Source organism: Xiphophorus maculatus, chromosome 20 (assembly GCF_002775205.1).
Source record: "Xiphophorus maculatus strain JP 163 A chromosome 20, X_maculatus-5.0-male, whole genome shotgun sequence".
In the NCBI taxonomy this organism is placed as follows: domain Eukaryota; kingdom Metazoa; phylum Chordata; class Actinopteri; order Cyprinodontiformes; family Poeciliidae; genus Xiphophorus; species Xiphophorus maculatus.
In genome coordinates this window covers 11,345,050-11,365,240 of record NC_036462.1, presented here as the reverse complement: position 1 = coordinate 11,365,240, position 20,191 = coordinate 11,345,050, and the positions used below count along the sequence as shown (strand labels likewise).

The window sequence follows — 20,191 nt, the reverse complement described above, 5'->3', positions numbered from 1 at the left end:
CACTCCCCTCTGTCAAACCCCTCTGCTGCATCTTTTTTCTCTGCTGGAGTGATGAGAACCAGGTGGATTCATTCTCCTACCAATCAGAGTGTAGGTTCTTAAGGGGTGACTGACCTGGCACTCCTGGTTTTGAAGTGCCACAGCATGAAAGCAAACAATCCTGGTAGCACGTAAACTGAAACTGTGCAAAAGTTTCTAAAAAACTGTGAAGGACAGCCAGTAAGCTTACAATACTGTTGCTCATAAACATGGACTTGGATTGATTGTTTGAGAGTTAATATTATTGAAAAGAAAAAGGAAAAAAAAGACAAGACAATACACTTGGTGTTTATTGGTTGAAGTAGAAAGTGAAAAAAAATGTTGGTTAGGATGTTTGACTATGAAATTAAATGTTGTTAAATATGCTAATTTATTTATTGGCGTTGAATTTTATTATAAAACATTTACTATTTATTATACTTTAGGATTAAATGGTTTAAATGGGTGGAAATTTATCTTGTTAATTTCACAGTGCATTTATCTTGTTAATTTCAGATTGTAATAGATGTGTTTCTGTTTGTTTTGAGGTTTTTCACCTATGTGGTTGGACTACAAAAAATTATGAAAATTAAGATGGACTAACCAAAATGAAGACTCCTTGAGTGAAATCCAGTTTTGTTTCACAGTAGAGACCTATCCTTTTCAAGTGGGGATCGCACAGTAAATTAAACCTAACGGAACTTGACAATAAAATCATAACAGCAGTAGAAACCAATAAAGTTAAAGCCTCTCTATTTTGACACCCATTTCAACATATAGAATAAGCATTGTAGTATTTAACAATGTTGGAGGTGCTTTCAGGATGTTAAATTAAAGTAACAAAATTAGTAAAATGGTCAATTCTGTGGTGCACAATCTGGTGGTAAACAAGATACTATCTCCTTTATGTTCATAGAACAGAATATATGTTTACAGATGGAAAATATTAAATGTGTTTGGATTTTCCTGTTATATTGAAACTCTACAGTACAAATGGAAGCTATCACACTGTATAAATTACAGTCAGTTTGAATAGCTCCCAGATTTGATATGTTCTGATTACCAGGGATAGACTGGTAATGTGTCCATTCTGGAAACATCCAGAATGGTTGTCCGGTCCATCATCAAAAAGTCACAGTGAGTGCCTCTAACAGCTAATAACAGCAGGGGACACAGCTTTTTTAATTGTAGCTGATCATGCAGGTGTCTGTGCATTTCTTGAATGCATCACATGCTTCTTCGCAGTGCACCATTAAGACGCCGTATCATTTACCATGAAGTTATGCCGCAGAATTTGTAATTACAAACTAAGCCACATTATCCCAAATAGCCTCCTTGAGCCATGGGTATGACTAAGCCTGTTGTGTGTCTGTGATGCAGTGTTAGCGCTCAGAAGCCATTTATTGTAAAGGTACAACTGTGTCCTGGAAGTGTGACTGTAATCAGCTCAGACCCAGTAATACCTAGGCTACATTCGTTCTCATAATTTAGTGGTGTGCAAGGCACAAAGGCGGCTTTCACATAAACATAAACAGGATCGTAACCATACCATTAAAGGACATTTTGGGCTTCAGAATGGCCGTAGTTAAGAATTTGATTGTCTAGGAGTCAGTTCACATATAGAGAAGTAATAAAGGATTTAGGTCTGAAAATACCTGCTTTTACCGTGACACATCAGAACTATAATTAAAGGACAATGCACTGAAGTTCAGTTGAAGAAAATTCAATGACTTTGATGACCAGGATGAAGGTAATAAATTTTGCAATAAAAAAAAAGTTAAATGTGTTGTCAGAACTTAGCAGTAGTTTTCCAAATAACCGATTTGGGAAACTCAGTTATACAAATCTGTTTCCAGGCTTTCTGTTAGATTTTTTTTATTTTTTATTTAATAACTTACTTGTTTGAGATTTGACAAGAGGTTTCATAATGAGAATATCATATTGTTCCCTCCTTCTTTTTTTACTTTAATAAAATAAAAGTAAAAGAAAACATAGTACATCTCTTCTCAAATCAATCAAACTTTAAATTGGTGTAGCAATACAAAATCCCCCATGCTCCACATGGGTTTATCACACCTATCTGCATGCACTTTGAGACTGCTTGCCTGGCCATGAAGTTTGGATGAGAGCATATAACAGTCTGCCCATCACTGTGACTGTTTGGTAACATCACAAAAGTTCATAATGGAAATGACAAAATCCCACATGCTTCTGGCATCACCAAGAAACCAATGCCAATGAGTTTAAATATAAAAGTTATTTTAAACAATTGTGATGAAACTCTTTTTATACAGAGAATATATGCTTGTAAGAAAAACTAACAGGATTAATTTGTATTGATCCGATCTCCAGTAATTAAATACGTTGCGTAATGAGAGTGAACCTTGAAGTTGGGGGTGGTGGGCGAGTGTTTAGGTTTTGGCACCAGGAATGCTGCCGTCTCTGTGTGGAGTAGGCATGTGGATGATGCTGGGGGTGGTGGAGCAGCATCTGTGGCAAATGGGGTGAAGGTGCGTCATTGTTTGTTGGTCCCTCTTGCTCAACCTGATGCTGCTCCTGACTGGTGCCTGAGGGCTTGGGGCCCAGGAGGCTGGAAGTAAGAAAAAAACACCACAAAAACTTTTTTTGTTTTAGTGTCTGACAGTGACTATTAGTTCACTCTCAGAACTAACAGTCTGACAGTTAGTCTGTCTAACTGTCAGACTAACGACTTGTGCTAAGTCGTTCAGTGCTAGGTCACTGTCACAGTGCTAAGTCACTGAACGACTTGGCACCACAATATATTAAAGATCTGCTGTTTTTGTATCAACCTTGCAGACCAGCAGCATTCAGCTTCTATGTACCAGAAATCTGGAATAAACTTCTGTTCCTTTAAATGAAGATTACAAACCCATTCATTTAGAGATGCTTTTGAACAATAATAAATGGAACATTGACCAACATATTTGATGTGTATTGATGATTTTGATGATGGCACTCATCAAAATGTTATGTTTGTTACTGGTTTTCTCAATAATTGAATGGCATTTTTTATGACTTTGTATTTTTGTGTTTTATAATGTAAAGCACTTTGAACTGCCTTGTTAGTGAAATGTGCAATAAACTTGATTAACTGATTGATCTCTTATTGCAGTAGACTTCACATTTATTCTTCCAAATAGCATTTCAATGTGATTTCACAAATAGAATAAGAGTCTCATTTCAGAGTCTTCATTTTCAATGTAAGATTATCTGGTTCAGAGTTTGAGTCTTTTATTATTAACTGCCGTAGAGATAATAAAATACAGTCCAGACCTGTTTAAATTACTGTGAAATAGCCTTTTAATTTAGAGCGGGGAGGAAGCATCATATCAGATGTCAACATTAGTGTTAGCGGCTAATGGTTTGTTGGAGGAATGAGGTCAATGGTTAATTAGATGCTTCAACATCTCTGTTGTCAAGAACATGACTGCTATTTAGAAGGATACATTTATGGTTAGATTTAGTTGGTTTTGTTTTGTTTTCTTGTATGGAGTGGCTTTTATTCATTGTCCATGTAATTGCTTTGATAGGCTTCGTCCCCCCACCACAACGACCTTGAACAGAACAAAGCTGGTATAAAAAATAAATAGGTAGAGGAGATGGAAGAACATTGGCATTATTTGTAAGTATTATCCAACCACAGGGAAATGTTTGACTAGTGCAATTAATAAACTAAGCAAAAATATACATTTGTTTTTCCTCTTACTTTACATAGAAATGTCCTTTAGAAAATAGATCATTTGGGTAATTATTGGTTAAATGTCAGTAATCTTGTATATTATTCTAGTAATCTGGATTGCAATAAGTATGCATTAAATGAAAGAAATCAAAATATTAAAAGTGTGGTTTTATATATTATGTGGTGGGAAAGAAAACAAAGCAGACCAATGTGGTGCGAAAATAAAATTGATCAACTTGAGGTTTGATTCTGGCTGCAGAGTAATAGTTTGAGAGGAAGACGAATTGTCCCTGAATGCTGTGCGCTAAGGGGTAAACATCTCCAGGGGATGTTTGATGTCTATTCAGCTTGCTTTGAATCCTACCTTATCTCATTGTTTCCTCATGAAGCTCTCAAAATTACATCTTTTTTTTTTTTTATGTGAATCAGTATTATTGCATTACACCCACCAATAGCCTTGGTGCATTGTTCCTGTTCTGCTTATCTTGATCATGACTTCTATTTTTCTTATAGCAATTGTGCCAACCCCACAGAGGATGTGTCCTTTTTTTCACAACTGCATTGTATGATACTTCCCAACACTAGGGCATTTTTCAAAATGCTGTCAATTCTCAGGCAAAAGAAGTTTTAATCTCTTTGTGACTATGGCCCTTTTGAGCCACTATTTCACAGCAAGCCTTTTCGGTCTGTTGCATCTCATGCCACCTCGTTCCCTCCCTGGTGAAAAAGGCATTTGAAACGCAAAGTGATTTTAAATGCCTTTCTTTGTTCCCATTGACAAGATCTGAGTAGAAAATCTAACCTTTCTTTCTTGTCCTCTTATTTTTTTTTCCTTGCTGCTTCTCTGCCCTTAGTTAATTCACACCATCAGCGTAGTGGATAGAGATGAACCACAAGCTGGACATCGTTTTTTCTTCACACTACCATCAGAGGCTGCCAGCAGTCGTCACTTCACCTTGTGGGATGTCAAAGGTAAGATGGACAATATCGTCTCACTTATTTTTTAAAAACTACAACTGTCATCATAATGAGATGTCAAACCTTTAATAGTAAAAAATAAATATTCTTTGAGGAAGTTAGGGGCATATTTGGTGTGAGCGGAGCCATTCAAAATGTGTACATTGTCAGTCAAACTAAAAGAGAGAAATGTTCTGGATCTGGGTGGATGTCATAAAAAATAAGACCTCCAAATTTGTCCAAAATGTTAAAATTGGATTACAACCTTGATACATCATTCAAATAAACACCAAAAGGTAACCCTTAACATATTTCTAAAACTCGTCATTATTTCTACGATAAAAGAAAAACAAGCATAGGATGTGGGATTTGCAACGGAGTCAAATTTGATGCAATTTGCAAGGCTTTTTTGGGTTGGTTTGGGGGAATTAAGAATAATCTTTTTGTCCAGGTTGATTTGAAAGGAGAGCTATTATTTCTGAGAAGAGCAATTATTAAGGATGTGCTGCTAAGAAAATTTGGACTGATGCAACATCCAATATCAATACTTCTGCTATGGCGATATCTTCCAAGTTTTTCCAATGTCATATGTATATTTTACACTATGTATTTTCCAATGCATTCCACACTGTGCATTCCACATCACATCCATTGTTTTGTTGCTCCAGTTAAACACCCCGAGCCATATTTCTGTCACTGTCACATGACCAAACAGATACTACATAGTCAACCCGCTCTTCTCCTGAAACACATAGACAAAGGGCAACAAGATGGAAATAAACAGTGGTTGTTTATAACAGCCCAGTTTTACTCATCAGACTGATACAGATATGTTAAAAATTATTAGAAATGTTTTAAGATGTGGCCTATTGTCCTTTGTATTTTTTTTTTAAATCACGATATGGTCATCCTAGCCAATCGGATACTATTAAGCAGATTAAACCATCATTAGAAGCTAACATCTCATCAGTAGCAGTATTTTCATAGTGCTTGCAAATCATTCCTATTGTCTATCAATTTATAACTTTCTTTTCTTTGCCAACTACCAAAATTCCTGCCGGAAATTGTCACTCTATACTTAAAGACTGACTCTATCATACAACCAGATAACTATTTCCTGTCTTACTTTAAAATAAAACTCTTGAACATAAATACAACATCCAGGTAAAAGCACTGACTTTATAGCTGTAGCTCATAATAATACCTGGAATTAACACAGAAACTAGATAGCGCTTTGGGAGATGGACGTTACTTTCATGACAAATATCATTGGTAATTACTATTTATTTTATTCTTTTTTTTACTTTTTATGAAGTGATATTACTGGATAAATTAAACTTAGTATGCTTGGACAACAAAATAAAAAAATGGTCTTATGGCATAAAGCTGAGCACTAACTGCTTGAGTACATATTTTTTTTAAATACAAGAGATTTATTTTAGAAACAATTTTTTAAGCAGATTATGTTTTTTCAGTTGCCATGGCAATTGTATTACAGTTAGCATTGACGTGTTCCTAGAAAAAGGGATAAAAAATTCAGTGTGCACCCTGGCAATAAGTTTGCTTTGTCAGGAAAATTACTTTTTTCATACTTGTCAGTGTTTTTGCATGCACGCTTGCAGATCCTTCATTTAGGGATGTGTATCTAAGTAAATGTGACATCTGGGTAAATCAAGATTGATCTGACACCAGGAAAATGTCAGGGGAGCATTCCAAGCCAGGGAAATGTCACTGTGTCAAGGCAGAAGGGTCTCCTGCTGAACCATGCATGTGCATTTGAATGGAAAGGTGCATAACTCATGCCTCTATTCAGGACATGTGCACATATTCTACTGGTTATGCATATGCTATTTGGATGAGCAATGAATAAGTAAAAGAGTATTTTTCTTTTTGACTCCCTAAACTCTAATTTTTTTTTGTAAACAAGTACATGAAACACAATAAAGTAACCACCAAAATACACTTTTTAATGTCAGTTTAATGCCTGTTTTAATTTGTTTTTGAGGTTAGAGTGCATGTAAATGACTAGATAAGAGTAGAGTAATCATAACGTGTAAACTATTCCATTTGTACATACCACCAAATACATTTGCATACAAAAACGAACATTCATATACATGCTACTTGTGATGAAACCAGCCAGCAGTATTGTGTAAACATATAAAGTGGTTAAGGCAAACAAAGCACCACGCATACTTTAAATCCGCCTACCTCTCTTTTTTTCCACTCTACTGTCTTTTTTCATGGACACATTTGTCAAACTGTCACTTTCAATCTGTCACTTCGTCTCTTGCTCTTCATGCCCTCACATTGCGTTCTGTCTCCAGGCCTTGACAGACAATGATGACAAGGCATTTTTCCCATGTTGCAAAACTCTTTGAAGTCTTGCTGCCAGTCCGTAGAGGAAACCCCTAATCTCACCGTATAAAGTTTTCTGCTATATGATGCACTGCCAGCCATTTCTTTCTAGATATGTGTGAACATCATGTGTCATGCTTGGATAAAAATATTATGAAATCTAATGATACAAGGTTAAAAATATTTTAGTGATAAAGCTCTGGTAAAGTGATTTGGTAGTTTTGTGGATTAGTTATTTTTGTTCAGTTGAAATTTATCATTAATTTCAACTGAAAAAGAAACTTTATATTTTAAAAGTGGTTATAGAAAGGTCGCTTTCAATATATTCACTTGTCTTATTTTTAAGTTAGAGATCTATAAAACATAATGCTGTGTGAAAGTCAAAAGGACAAACCTCTGAACATAAATGATGATATAAAATTTGCTCTGCATGTGCCAGAGAAGTTCTCGGGTGACAAGGAACACTGATAAATGTTCTGGGAGACGGATTACTTTCTATCCTCTAAACGAATCTTTCCGTGACTCACCATGACTCTTTTTTTCAAAGCCTCATTTTTTATATTGTGTTGGATTTATCTAAGGTTCATACAGAGTCCTCATATACACACACCTGTAAAGTTCAATTGCAAACAGTAGTGGTCGCTTTCAATTTCTATTCTGCTTTTTATTTAGCTAATGTATTCATGATCTGGTACCCTCCTCAGTTTTTGGCAGCCTTGATGAAGCCTTGAAATGCTTTTTTAAAAAATGGTATTGGCTTTGTCTTAGAAAAACAAACAAGCAAAAAAAAATACTTTTTATGAAATCACTTTTTAGGTTGATAAAATTATGCAGGAAGTAAGAACTCTTTTATGTATTTTATTTTTCCCTACATATATGATTTGATACAATTTCAAAAGCCAATCTTCCAAATGGAAAATGAAAAAGAACATGCCATTTAATTAAGGCAGGTATATGGTCGTTGTCAAATATCAGATTACTATTGTGAAATTGCTATGCTAAACTTATCCAAACTTATATTCAGTGAAATAATAAAGTTTATCTTGCAATCATGCACATTGAGGAGAAAGGCTAGGAAAATTTAAAAACAAAAATTCCCCCAAATGTCACTCTTAGACAGTCTAAATTCTCTAAAAGTGAATTTAGACTGTAGATATGTGTAGGGATCTTACACCTATCTACATGTCAACCAGCACCACACAATATCATGGAAATATTTAACTGATCTAGGTCTGGATTGGGATTTTTTATTTCTTTTAGATTGGTTAAAGTGATAGAAATGTGCTGTAAGATGATTTAGAAATTATTCAAAAAGTTTTTCTTATTACAATCACTGCTGCACATATGTAAGTACTGTGTGTCTATTTGCTAAACACTATTAAGCTATCATCTATATTCAAAAGTTTTAAGTCTACAACAGAAAAGACAATGACTCACTGGGATGAGCATGAGAGGTTCTTCTAACATACAGTGACTCATGTGTAATTCTCTGCTTTATCTTATCTGTCTGACCTCGACACACCCCTGACTAAATCGCATCCCACATCAAGACAACACAGCTGGCATCCGTACCCAGAAGTCAAGCTTTAACCGCCATGAACAGAATGTGTACTTCCTGCCCATTCTTGTTGTTGACAGCGGACCTCCCTCCCTCAGCTCAACGGGCACCCTGACCATCCATGTTTGTGGCTGCGACACAGGTGAGAGCCACTGCGGGGGTAGCACCATTACTAACATTAACATCACTGTCACCCTTGGCAGCAGCAGTGGTGCAATGAAAAGGTCAACGTGTCATTGTTTTGCTTAGCAAACATTTCTTCTGAGTCTATATTTATGGAAAGCAAAACAACACATCAATAAAATCTGCCAACAAACGGCCTCTTACACAGGTTTCAAATCTGTAAATATGGACATGGTGAAAGGAATGTTTTTGCTTTTTGAAAAGTTAGTGGCTGTCCATTTAATTGACTTAACACCAGTGTCAAATATGTTCCAGCAAATGCTTATTTTTTCTCTTTCTCTCTAAATGCAGAGGGAGCCATCCAGACCTGCAATGCAACAGCCTATGTAATGAGTGCAGCTCTTAGCCCTGGGGCTCTTATAGCACTACTGGTCTGCATGCTCATACTAATAGGTAAGCAGATAAATGTCCTCATGGATAATTACTAAATTTAAATTAGTCTGAGAGATATATAAATAAAGAGATCCTTATAAAAGTATTGTGTTTTGAATTCATTAGTTTTGCCTTTTTTGGGGTAACACCAGAGGTCAACTTCAGTTGACCCAACAGAAATTATAACTGAAGCCCAGGATGTTCTGGAGAAAAATCTGAGGTTTAAAGTCTTTTTCTCAAAAATCACGTGGCCAAGTGCATTTTAATGAGTTGATTATTTTTAAAAGGTATCCATATTTTACCAGTATATTAGCGCAGGCACTGGCAGAAATACTGAGAGTCATGACATCAAAATACAATACACTTTTGATCTTACCATCATGTTCATGTCAGACATTTTGTATCTGCTTTTTATGACAAAAAGGCTTTTGTTTAACAGGGGAGTGCAAATTCTACCTGGTTTTATGATTGATATGAAGCCACTTTGATCCATGGAACACAGGCAGAAATAGAATGGATGAAAGTGAAGTGCAGGAAGGTTAGAGAGCAAAAACAGGCAAAGTGCTGCCTCAGCACTTGTGTCCCTCTGCATGGGAAGCTTTAAATAGTCAAATCTCTCCAGACAAGTTTAGATTTTTTGTATATATAGACCAGTATGGTAATATACATGCTTACACTCTCAAATACCAAAGCTGGCTGATACTGAAATATTTAAAAAATTTATGAGTTCGCCTCTTACTGGCCCCCACCTCTACTGTAAGTCTTTGCATTGCACTCTTTACTGACAGCAAGAAGCAACAATAATGTCAGAGTGTTCTGTCTCTGCTTTGTGACTCTACAAAGTTTATACAGTCCAGAGAGTGAATGATGGATGACGTGACATGATGTTGCTTTAACTATGACTTGCATTGTTCTCTTTTCATTTAAGAGCTTCTCTAATGAATGGTATTAAAAGTGTCTCCATTAATAAAACAGTGAACTTGAAAAGCAGAGCGTCACTTATTCATTACGGTTTTAAAGCCTCAACAAATCTGTTATCTGCAAATCTGAAGCAACCTTATGGGCATAAAAACTCTCTCCAATGAGTCATGGCTTTAGTGTTGTGCAAAACATGGGCCCATCATCAGCTGAAGGTGAAAACTAATACTTCACCCTAGGAAAGAGCAAGACTTTGTGAAAGAACAGATGATTTTTATGCTGTACTTGGTAACAAAACATGTACACTATGGGTGCATTAGGATGTACACAATCTCCAAAGATTTCATGTGCAAATGATTGCATGTTGAAAAGTGGTGCAGATTGCACAGAATGATGTATTATAACATGAATCTACCTCATATAATACTGTAAAGGAAGTTTCACAGGTGAAGGAGGGGGGACGGGACATTTTTCTTTCGCATGGGACATTTCTTTTATATTTGTTTTATTTTATTTTTTTTTTATCACCCCGCAAGGGGTCTTTTTGTGGGCTCTAGTGTCCCTTTTTCAAAGTAGGCTGACAGGAAAAGGGGAAGGAGAGGGGGGAAGACATGCGGTAAACGTCGTCGGGTCCGGGAGTCGAACCTGCGACAGCCGCGTCGAGGCTATGTTGCCTCTGAATGTGGGTCGTGCTAACCCCTCCGCCACCACGGCACGCCCAGTATTTGTTTTATTTTCAGTATTTCTTTGGCTCTGTAATGGTTTTCCGGTCTCTGGTGGCATTTAATTTGTTAAATCTAATCGTGGTATTTGTTTTGTTTTGGCTTAACTGCATAAACAATGTCTGCAGTCCGGCTGTATTCATTTGTCCCACACAGACATCCTTTGTCTGCACAATTTGTGGAATATGCAGCAGACTACAGTATATACACACTATTCTGCAGAGTATCAAGACATAGTAGTGTGCTACCATAAAGTGATGGTACACTGGAATTATTTGGTAATCCTGTAGTTCATAATTGACATTGCTGAAGGCTATTTTTAAACATTTTTTTAGGATTTATATTTTACATTCTTGAAATATTCTAAATATTTGACAAGCATTGTCTTTTGTCATTGCATCTATGCCTTCTGATTGACAAATGATCATGGACATTTGTTTGTGGCAGTTTACACCTGGTTTTCAAATGTGCTAGATATAGATGCATAAACAGCATCGGGCAATCTGGTTCAAGTTTAATAAATCACACCACAGGTGGTAATATTTGCTAATCCTCAGAGTATTTTGCGATTTCAGATGGTCAACATCTGTTTTACACATTCATGAAGACAAACATGCTAGATTATTACGCCTGCATCATTTTGCTAATGCAAATCTACACACATACCTTTAGAAAATCAGGCAATATGTGTTTTGTTTTTATACTGAAATGTATCCATATTCATTCCTGTTACAAGAGTTAATAAATTTTCAGTCAACTTCTAGCCACCATGATAGTAGAAAATAGAAATACGTAACATAATACTTTTTTTTCTTATCAAAGCATTGAACAACTTGTTTAGCTGACTAACAGTAGCCTAATCTTATTATCTCAAAAATAGCCTCCAACACTTTTCTAGTTACTTAGTTACTGTACCTCATGCGTCAAACTGCAAACTGCTTGAGCATGCAGCCCTCTTCAAAACCCTCTTAACAGCAATGCAATCTATTTATTTTATGGTCTATTATTGTTTTCACATTGTTTTTTTTCTTGCACACATGCATGCATGGTCTCTTGCTGTGCACACAATGACTAATCAACTGGCCAACACTCTCTTACTCTGGAGGCTGGACTACCTCTATTGCATCAATTGCAGGATGATGAGAAAAATGAAAACAAATTTCTGCCTAATTACCGTACAAACAAACAGTCCCTCCATCAGCTCTTATATAGGCCTGATGTGATGAATCCATTTCATTGCGTCGCAGCATCTGCTTGCATCCATTCCAATTACCTCCCATCTGCTTGTGATGAACTCCCGCGTGAGGGCAACCAGCACAGCCCAAGGGGAAATTAACTGTCTTGTCAGGAACACTTATCACAACATCTGTACACATGGGTATCAGCTTTGTATGTATAGGAGACGGCTAAACACAGGTACATGAGCTTCCAGCAAGAGTAAATTCTGTACATGGTGTTTATTGACATTTTCAAAGGTGTGCTAATTGTCAAGGTAAATAGGCTTGCAGAGTTTCACCATCCAGGCATCTGCACACCTAAAAGTGAGTGACAGGTCTGACAGGTTTTTGTCTTTTTATTAGACTGTCCCATATCACCACAGATTCTTTAACTAAATTTATAAATCTGGTACAAGAAAAGAGCTCAGATTGGGGCATTTTTCTCTCTCTTTCACTTCTCTCAATAGGGTGGATTTCTGTCTTAGTGCTTGTTTAGTATGCATGGAAGTATGCACGGCAAAATACAAAAAAAAAAGAAAACTGATTTTTTTTAGACCTGACGGCAATTAATTTGCTCCATTCACTGAAGAGAAGAATAAGACAATGATAACAAATGCTGCTTCCCCAATGATGCCCAGCAAAACAATGTGAGTGGAGAACAACGTTATCAGTCATAGATTCCATATAAAATCCATTGTTGATCATAAAGAGCTTCTTACTCTGGCAAGAGATTTACAGTTGCAAAGGGATATATTTTAGTCTTACTTTCAGGACACATGCAATAAATTCAGACAGTTACAGATAATAGAAAAAGGACACAATGGAAATTATTTTAAAGCTTTTTTTTTGTATTATTTGCCCTTTGTTAAGAGGAGAATAGTTCAATCAGAGACCATTTTAAAAGAAACCATCTGCCCACAGGGTGCTTTCTATGCATACAAAATGTAGTTATCTTTGTTATGTGTGATTTACATGTACATACTTCATGAAGGACCAATAATAATACCTAGTGTGGCAATAAAAGAATGTAGTCATATTTTATAGCAAACAGATGGCTGTCGTGACAGGCAAACCAACAACCCCCACTATAACAGAAAATTCTCTTTTTTAAATTTCTGATAGCTTGTTGATTTTGGCACGCTGTTAACTGTTCTTAAAGATTCATGGGGTCTACTTTTAACTAAATCTAAATAACTCTCTGCTTGTGTTTTTTTTAAGCAGCTTCCCTCTGTGCCAGTTTAATTTAGGAAAAGTTACACATTGCATTGGTGGTTTTGTGGTGTCACAGCCAATAGCTGACTCTTAGCTATAAAACAAGCTGACAGACTAAGATGTCTTATTTTCTAAATTATATTTTAGAACTAGAAAACACTCTTAAGTAACAATGAATATTTGTTTGGATCTATATAAGCTGCCGAAGATTATTGTGATATGTCTGCACAAATTACAAATTCATAAACTATATCAAAAACTGATATGGATTGCAAGTTAATTTACTTTTATTTTTCCTGGAATTGAACTCCGACTTGTATCAAGTCTAAAATTCTGCAATAGTTTTGCAGTAGCTCTCAATTTTCTTTCAGTTTGACAATTATTTGTGAAACCCCAACAAAACTGTGATCTATTTGTAAACAGTTCATGTAATTGACTTATTGCCTATAATAAATATTGTTTAAATTACAGTGAAATATGCAAAATAATTTTAAAGATATGTTACTCAAAATGACCATTGCATCATTTAAATAATTTACTTAACAGCATGTCAATGGTGCTAAGTGAAAGGGGTTTAGAGTTCTATTTTTACTACAAAGCTATCTAAAGTCAACTATCTATTAGCGATCATTGTTGTAAATTCAAATGGGGTTTCTCCTTTTTTTATTTACCCTAATCAAAATCAAATCAAATCAAATTTTATTTGTATAGCACATTTCAGCAGCAAGGCATTTCAAAGTGCTTTACATCATATCAAACACAGAAACACAATGCAACATAGAATCAACAATCAAAACTCGACATTAAGTCAGGTTCCATCAATAATGGGTATGTATAAATTTTTAGTGCCACTCAAATCATAAGATATTAATTGGATAGTTTTTATTTGAATGCATTTGTCACCATTTGTTCATCAGTGCTATTTAAGAGCAATCTCCATTTAACATACTATGTCGATATGTTTCAATAAAGACAGTGTAGGACCCATTTGAAGCTTATTGTGCTTAGTAATTTCTTTAAAAAAGGACTGAATGAAGCAATTGTAAATGCATTTACTCTATAACATAGCTCTTAGTCAACCTATTTAGAGCACAGCACTGTTTTTTTTCTTGTTAAGCAGCTTTTTGTCTCTTTTTCTTCTGTATCTTCCTACTTAATTAATGTTGGTTTTGAAGGAAGCATGGCAGATTATTTACATTTGCAAGTGTGCTCCTGGAATGTTTGTCTGGTTTACATGGATTTGTGGGACATCGCTGAGCTAAAACCAGACTTGACTTCTAAAGTGGTGGTGCTTTTTCGACACCAGTAGATATGAGAGACACTTATAGGTTTGTATATTTTTAGTACTGTTTAATATTCTGAAAGTACTGGGCTGTAAAATATTACGGCATATTTCAAACTGTGCAATGCAGAGGAGAATAAAAAAACACAGCCTCCTGATATATCTGACTGTGCTAGTAACACTGATGTTGTCCACCCACAATACTATTTTATAGGGTAAGAGTGAGTTTTTTTTTCAACTTAAAACTAAAAATGAGATGAAAAAAAAAAAAAAAAATATATATATATATATATATATATATATATATATATATATATTTATTTCAACATTTTTTAATTTGTTTATTTTATTAATTTGTTTGTGTTTGCTTATCATTGTTTTGTGGTCAGATAACATGTTGGGAGAAGACATTTAAGGTCAGAGAATCAGTCAGTGTTGTTTTGTTGAATGAAAATAAAGATAATCTGAATTTGAAGTCAATTAGCAGTAAGAAAAAGAAAAGGCAAAAAAAAAAACCCATAACTGTAGAGATCCATAGTGAAAACCACTGCAATCTAAGATAAACACAAATGCCCATGTAATGTTTCCTAAAAACCATCATGATGAGCCAAACATTTCTGAAATATTCTTTGGACTGACAAGACCAAATAGAATACCAGAAACTGATGAATATGTTGGTGGGATTGTGCTGGTCTAGTTTTCCTTCGTCTCTTCAGAACCTGCAGGATTTCCTGTGATTTATGGAACCATGAATTCTGTTCTCTGTCCAGACTTTGGTTTTGCACCTTACCTTTGCAGGATTAAAGATCCAAAGCAAAAATCCTCTATTGTGGCTGAATTAAAGTAGTTTTTCTTGGTGTACCACATGACTCAGTGGTAGAACAGTTGCATCATACTGAGAGGCTACTGTCCTCAACACAACTGTCTCAATTCCTGGCCCTGGCCCATTTGCTGCATGTCTTCCTCTTCTCACTCTGCTCTTCTTGTTGTGTAATAAATGCCAGTATTGCCACAAATTTGCCTTATAAAATGCTGTTCTTCAAAATGGCTTGGGTCAAAATATCTCAGTTCACTGAAAAATATCACAAGAACTTGATAGAAGTTGTTACCACCAAGCGATGTTCAATCAGTATATGGTGTTAGGGGCAATTTAATTATAAATTAATTATGTAATTATAAATTAAATGATCATCAAACCACATTTTGTATTTATCTTTGTCAGATATTAAGTTATGTTTGATATTTATCATGGTTTGACAAAAAAAGCCAAGAAATAAGGAATTTGTGTGAGGACAAATACTTTTTCAAGGCACTGTAAGTGTAGATATCCAATCAAAAATTTATTTTTATGCATCAATCAAAATAATCAGAAAATAAAGTTCTTTATCTTCAGAAACAGACATTAAGCCTTAGTTCTCTTTTGAAGCTTTTTTCTGTCCTAATCCATCTTTTTCTTTTGCTCGAACTTATGTCTCTGACATATTGTCTCTTTTGCTGAATGCTTACATTTCCAAGTTTAAAACCCAAGCATCTTGATTTTATTAGACTTGAATGAGTATTGATGTGGTATCGGGCACCATTAGGGCTTTTTGTAGCTGATTTTTTGTAAGGCTATCAAAGATGTGAAAAATCAATGCTCATGTATTTGAAATGGAAAACTTGATCATACATTACATTCAGGTAGGATAAATCAAAGTTATAGAAAGAATAGGTACAAACTTTAAATAGTTTCAAAACTATCATCCAAGGAGAAAATTTGATAAACACATTTTGTCATATTTTTTGCATCACAAGTTGTCATCATTCTCATCATTTTTGAGAAAATGATGAGAACTTATATTCTAATGTTTTAGCTTTTTAAACTAACACTGATTCATATTTTACAGAGCATATCACTGTCAATATCTTGTACATTAAGCTTTTAAAATGAGTTCAGTGTAACCGTGCATCATTTTTTTTATGTTTTTCAACTATTGAAAGTATTTTGAAGATTTTATATCTGTAAATATATAATTTCAAAGCTTTAATAAAGCAGTATCTTCTTTTGCTTTCTACCATCTTCAGTTCTTGTCTTGCTGATCCTCACCCTTAAACGCCACAGGAAAGGCCAAAGGATGGCAGAGGACGAGGAGGACATGAGAGATAACGTCATCAAATACAATGACGAAGGCGGAGGGGAGCAGGACACTCAAGCATATGACATGAGCGCACTGAGAAACCTCTATGACTTCCCAGAGGCCAAAAGCTGTGACTCTGGACCGGACATCCGCTCGTTGCCTCAGTGGATACAGGCAAACAGAGTGGGAGGTGGGGTGGACGGAGCTATGGCAGCAGCAACAGACTTCTCCCTTTTCAAAGGCTACATACGAAAGAAGGTGGAGCAGGCTGATGCTGATTTGTCAGTGCCGCCATATGACTCATTCCAGACATACGCCTTTGAGGGCACCAGTTCACCTGCGCTTTCACTCAGTTCAATCCACACACTGTCCACCACATCTGAGCTGGATTTCTCCTACCTCAGCGACTGGGGGCCACGCTTTAGGCAACTGGCAGGCTACTATGCTCCAGGAAAGACTGAGGAGGAAGCATCCTAGCACAGTTTCTTATCTACAGAGAGACAGTTAAACACTCCTTTTCCCTCGTTTTTTCTGTCTCCTCACCCTCTGGCACTCTACTAAAATCATCAGAGCTAACCTTCTGTGCTCATTTCAGTCAGAGTGCAACCTCTTCATCTCACTTTGGAAATTCTCCAATGTAGACTTTGAGCTCTGAGACGACATTGATTTTAAACTTTTGTTGTGATTTTTCTTGAAATATTTTTAGGCTATAAAAATGGGGGCATAAAAAGTGCTATTTAGTAAATTTTTTTTGTTTGTTTGTAAAGGGATTATTTTCTGCACCCAACATGCAGCTCTTTAGTTAAAGCTTCTATATGACGCTGAGAGTGACGAGAATCATTATTACTTGGGTAAAACTTAGTAATATGGAAGTGCACTGTTTGAATGACATATTTAAAAAAAAGGAAAATTCGTATATTTATTTATTTTTATTTATTTATTTATTCATACGATGGTAACTCTTAGTGTTGAATACAAATTATTGGAGAATGACTTCACTAAAGGAGAAGAAAGAGCAGCAGTGCCAGATCATTACACAAAACACAAGTACCGAAGTAATAAGTGGGCCATCTAAAAATTACACACTGGAAAAATGTTTTATTTTCTTTGATAAGTTTTGTACAATAACCCACTGAAGAGAAATACAAAACAGAAAGAATGCAGTCTGGATCTTTCAGCCTGAAAAAAAAACAAACATATTTTTTTGTGGTTTATTAAAAGATACATTTTGAAGGTGAGAAAGTGAGGACAATTGTGTGTTAACAGTGTCTTTTTCCTACTTTCTCTGCAGCCATTTGTGGGGCAACAAGGCACAAACTGCTGCAGGGTTTCACAAAAAAATAAAAACAAATGACTGTTTTATGAAGCTGGTTGGTGGTCAACTTTGTGACAAAAACAGCCAGAAGTTATTTCATATTTTTTGTGTGAGTGTGTAAAATATGTTGATTCCATTTTATAATCGAAGTGTTTTATTTTATTTTATTAATTGTTGGGTTGTTTTCATTGGGCTTGGGGAGGTTGTGGTAACACATGATCAGATTGGATCACATCAACCTTTTATCCCAAGTTATTCCATGTTTACCTTAAATTGCAAATGTATGGAAAAATTATAAAAAAGAAAAAAACCAATAAATATTTAACTTTTTTGTAAACCAAAATGTGTGCAGTGGTGTATTGACTGTAAATTTCTCATTAAATGAGACGCCAGTGATAAAGTGAATAGAGCCCCCGTGTTAACAGTTGTTGTGTATGAATTGCTTTCTGAAGACATTTCCTGAATTATGAATATTTGCAGAGCTTGATTTTATTTACACCAGGGATAGATAGAAAGAGTAGTTTTAGGTTGAAACAAACACACCATATGAGAGGATCCAGCCAAACAAAGAATTTCTACTCAGCACATCTCCCTCATGACTGTCTTCTGCCAAACCACTGTAATTGTCAAAGTCACTAGAGAATGCCAAAGCATACAAAGTTAATTTCATCTGATTTTAAAATGGCCTGTAAGACAGTAAATGGGATTCATGTTCACCTGATAATACTCTTCTTCAAGTAAACCGTTTGTCGGGAAAAAAACAGCAGAACATTTATGCTTTAATTTTTTCTAAGATAAACATCTTCATTTAACATTGTTGCAGTTGAATTGTTATTATTCTTGTTTTATTATTCTAACTTAATAGCAATTCATAAAACAATATACTTTCTATGTTTTAAGGAAGTACATTTTAGCAACCATTTTACTACAGAGTATGTATTTGTACTACTGAATTGTTTCCCCATTTATGTGAAGTTATAATTAGAAACTTGATGTATGTATGATTTTATTTGGATTTATTGAGACAGAAAACACAAAAAATTGCATAGTTTGAAGTAAAATTAATACAATTCATATTTGTTTTAATCACACATTAACAGTCACTTTGGATTAATTGTGAGATTAGTTTAAATTCTGCCATTCATTATCAATTGGCTTTAGGCCTGGATTTTGTCTTTCTAACTCCTGAATATAAAATTTTGCTGTGAATATACCATTTCATTAAAACTTTGAATATATGTTTAATAATATTCCTATGGAAAAGCTCCAGTAATATCTTTTGCAACCTCTTAACAAGTTTTCTTTCAGAATGACCCCATTAATCCCTCCTGCAGTCCTAAGAGACGTGGTCCATTGAATCCTTTAAGCTATTTACCCTGTGCGCAGTCCCAGTGGGTGGCACTGACCCCACGTGTGCTTTTTCAATGCCTTTTTTGTTTTGTGTGTGCGGTTTTGGGAAGTGACACTTTGACTGGACACCTCATCAAATCGTCAGTTTGAAGCACTTAGAAATCTAAATTCTTCTATTTACATTATAAAGGACTAAATAGATGCAAATATCATGTTGTCCGATCATGACATCTGTTGTGCTCCTTCTGATCATCACACTAAGACTGCAGGAGGGTTAAAGCTCCATCCGTCTCCCACCCCATCAACTGTTACCATCTTCCTTGTTCTAGCTGAAGAAAAGTAAGCCTACAAGATGATGGTGCCAGTAGTATGTTTTACAATTTAGGGTGGAAAATTACTTATTTGTCACAAAATTGCCTTTTGCATGTTGAACATCCAATTTTGTCACATCTGACAAAAGTTTTTATATTTGTGCCATATTTTTATATCTATTTCAGGTATGTAAGGTTGATATGAACAATGCTGAAGTTATTTTAACAATATTAACTTGCTTTAAATTTCTCAGCAATTTTACATCTGACATATTTGATGGCTTCTTAAATATTAATCTTTCTGTTTGTTCAGTGATATGAGGACTTCACAGAACAGTTGAATTTATACAAAATTTAAAACAGACACATCTAGCCTCATTTTACAAATTAGAAGACTTCCGAAGGCATTTGCAATGGATTTTATTTAGGGGCATCAGACTAGCAAAGTGTAATTGGAAATACAATTATTCATAATTGTATGTCTTTTCACATAATCATCCTTTCTTTTCACAGCAATACATTACATTTAATCTGTTATGTAAGATCCTAATAAAATACTTAGATTAATTTGATGAAATGTGAAAGATTAAAAAAAACATAG

At 35.2% G+C, this 20,191-nt stretch overlaps 1 protein-coding gene across 2 annotated transcripts in view; it reads left to right on the top strand.

Annotated features, from left to right (window-relative positions):
- cdh22 (cadherin 22) overlaps positions 1 to 18,255 on the top strand; it is a 161,409-nt gene extending 143,154 nt beyond the window's left edge. For both annotated transcript variants that reach the window (XM_005805248.2, XM_023325751.1), the window contains 4 exons: positions 4,573 to 4,690; positions 8,584 to 8,733; positions 9,066 to 9,167; positions 16,562 to 18,255. In XM_005805248.2, coding sequence (XP_005805305.1) covers positions 4,573 to 4,690; positions 8,584 to 8,733; positions 9,066 to 9,167; positions 16,562 to 17,091 — 900 coding nt within the window. In that variant the 3' untranslated portion in view covers positions 17,092 to 18,255. The remainder of the gene's footprint in view (positions 1 to 4,572; positions 4,691 to 8,583; positions 8,734 to 9,065; positions 9,168 to 16,561) is intronic.
- Positions 18,256 to 20,191: the final 1,936 nt, after the last annotated feature.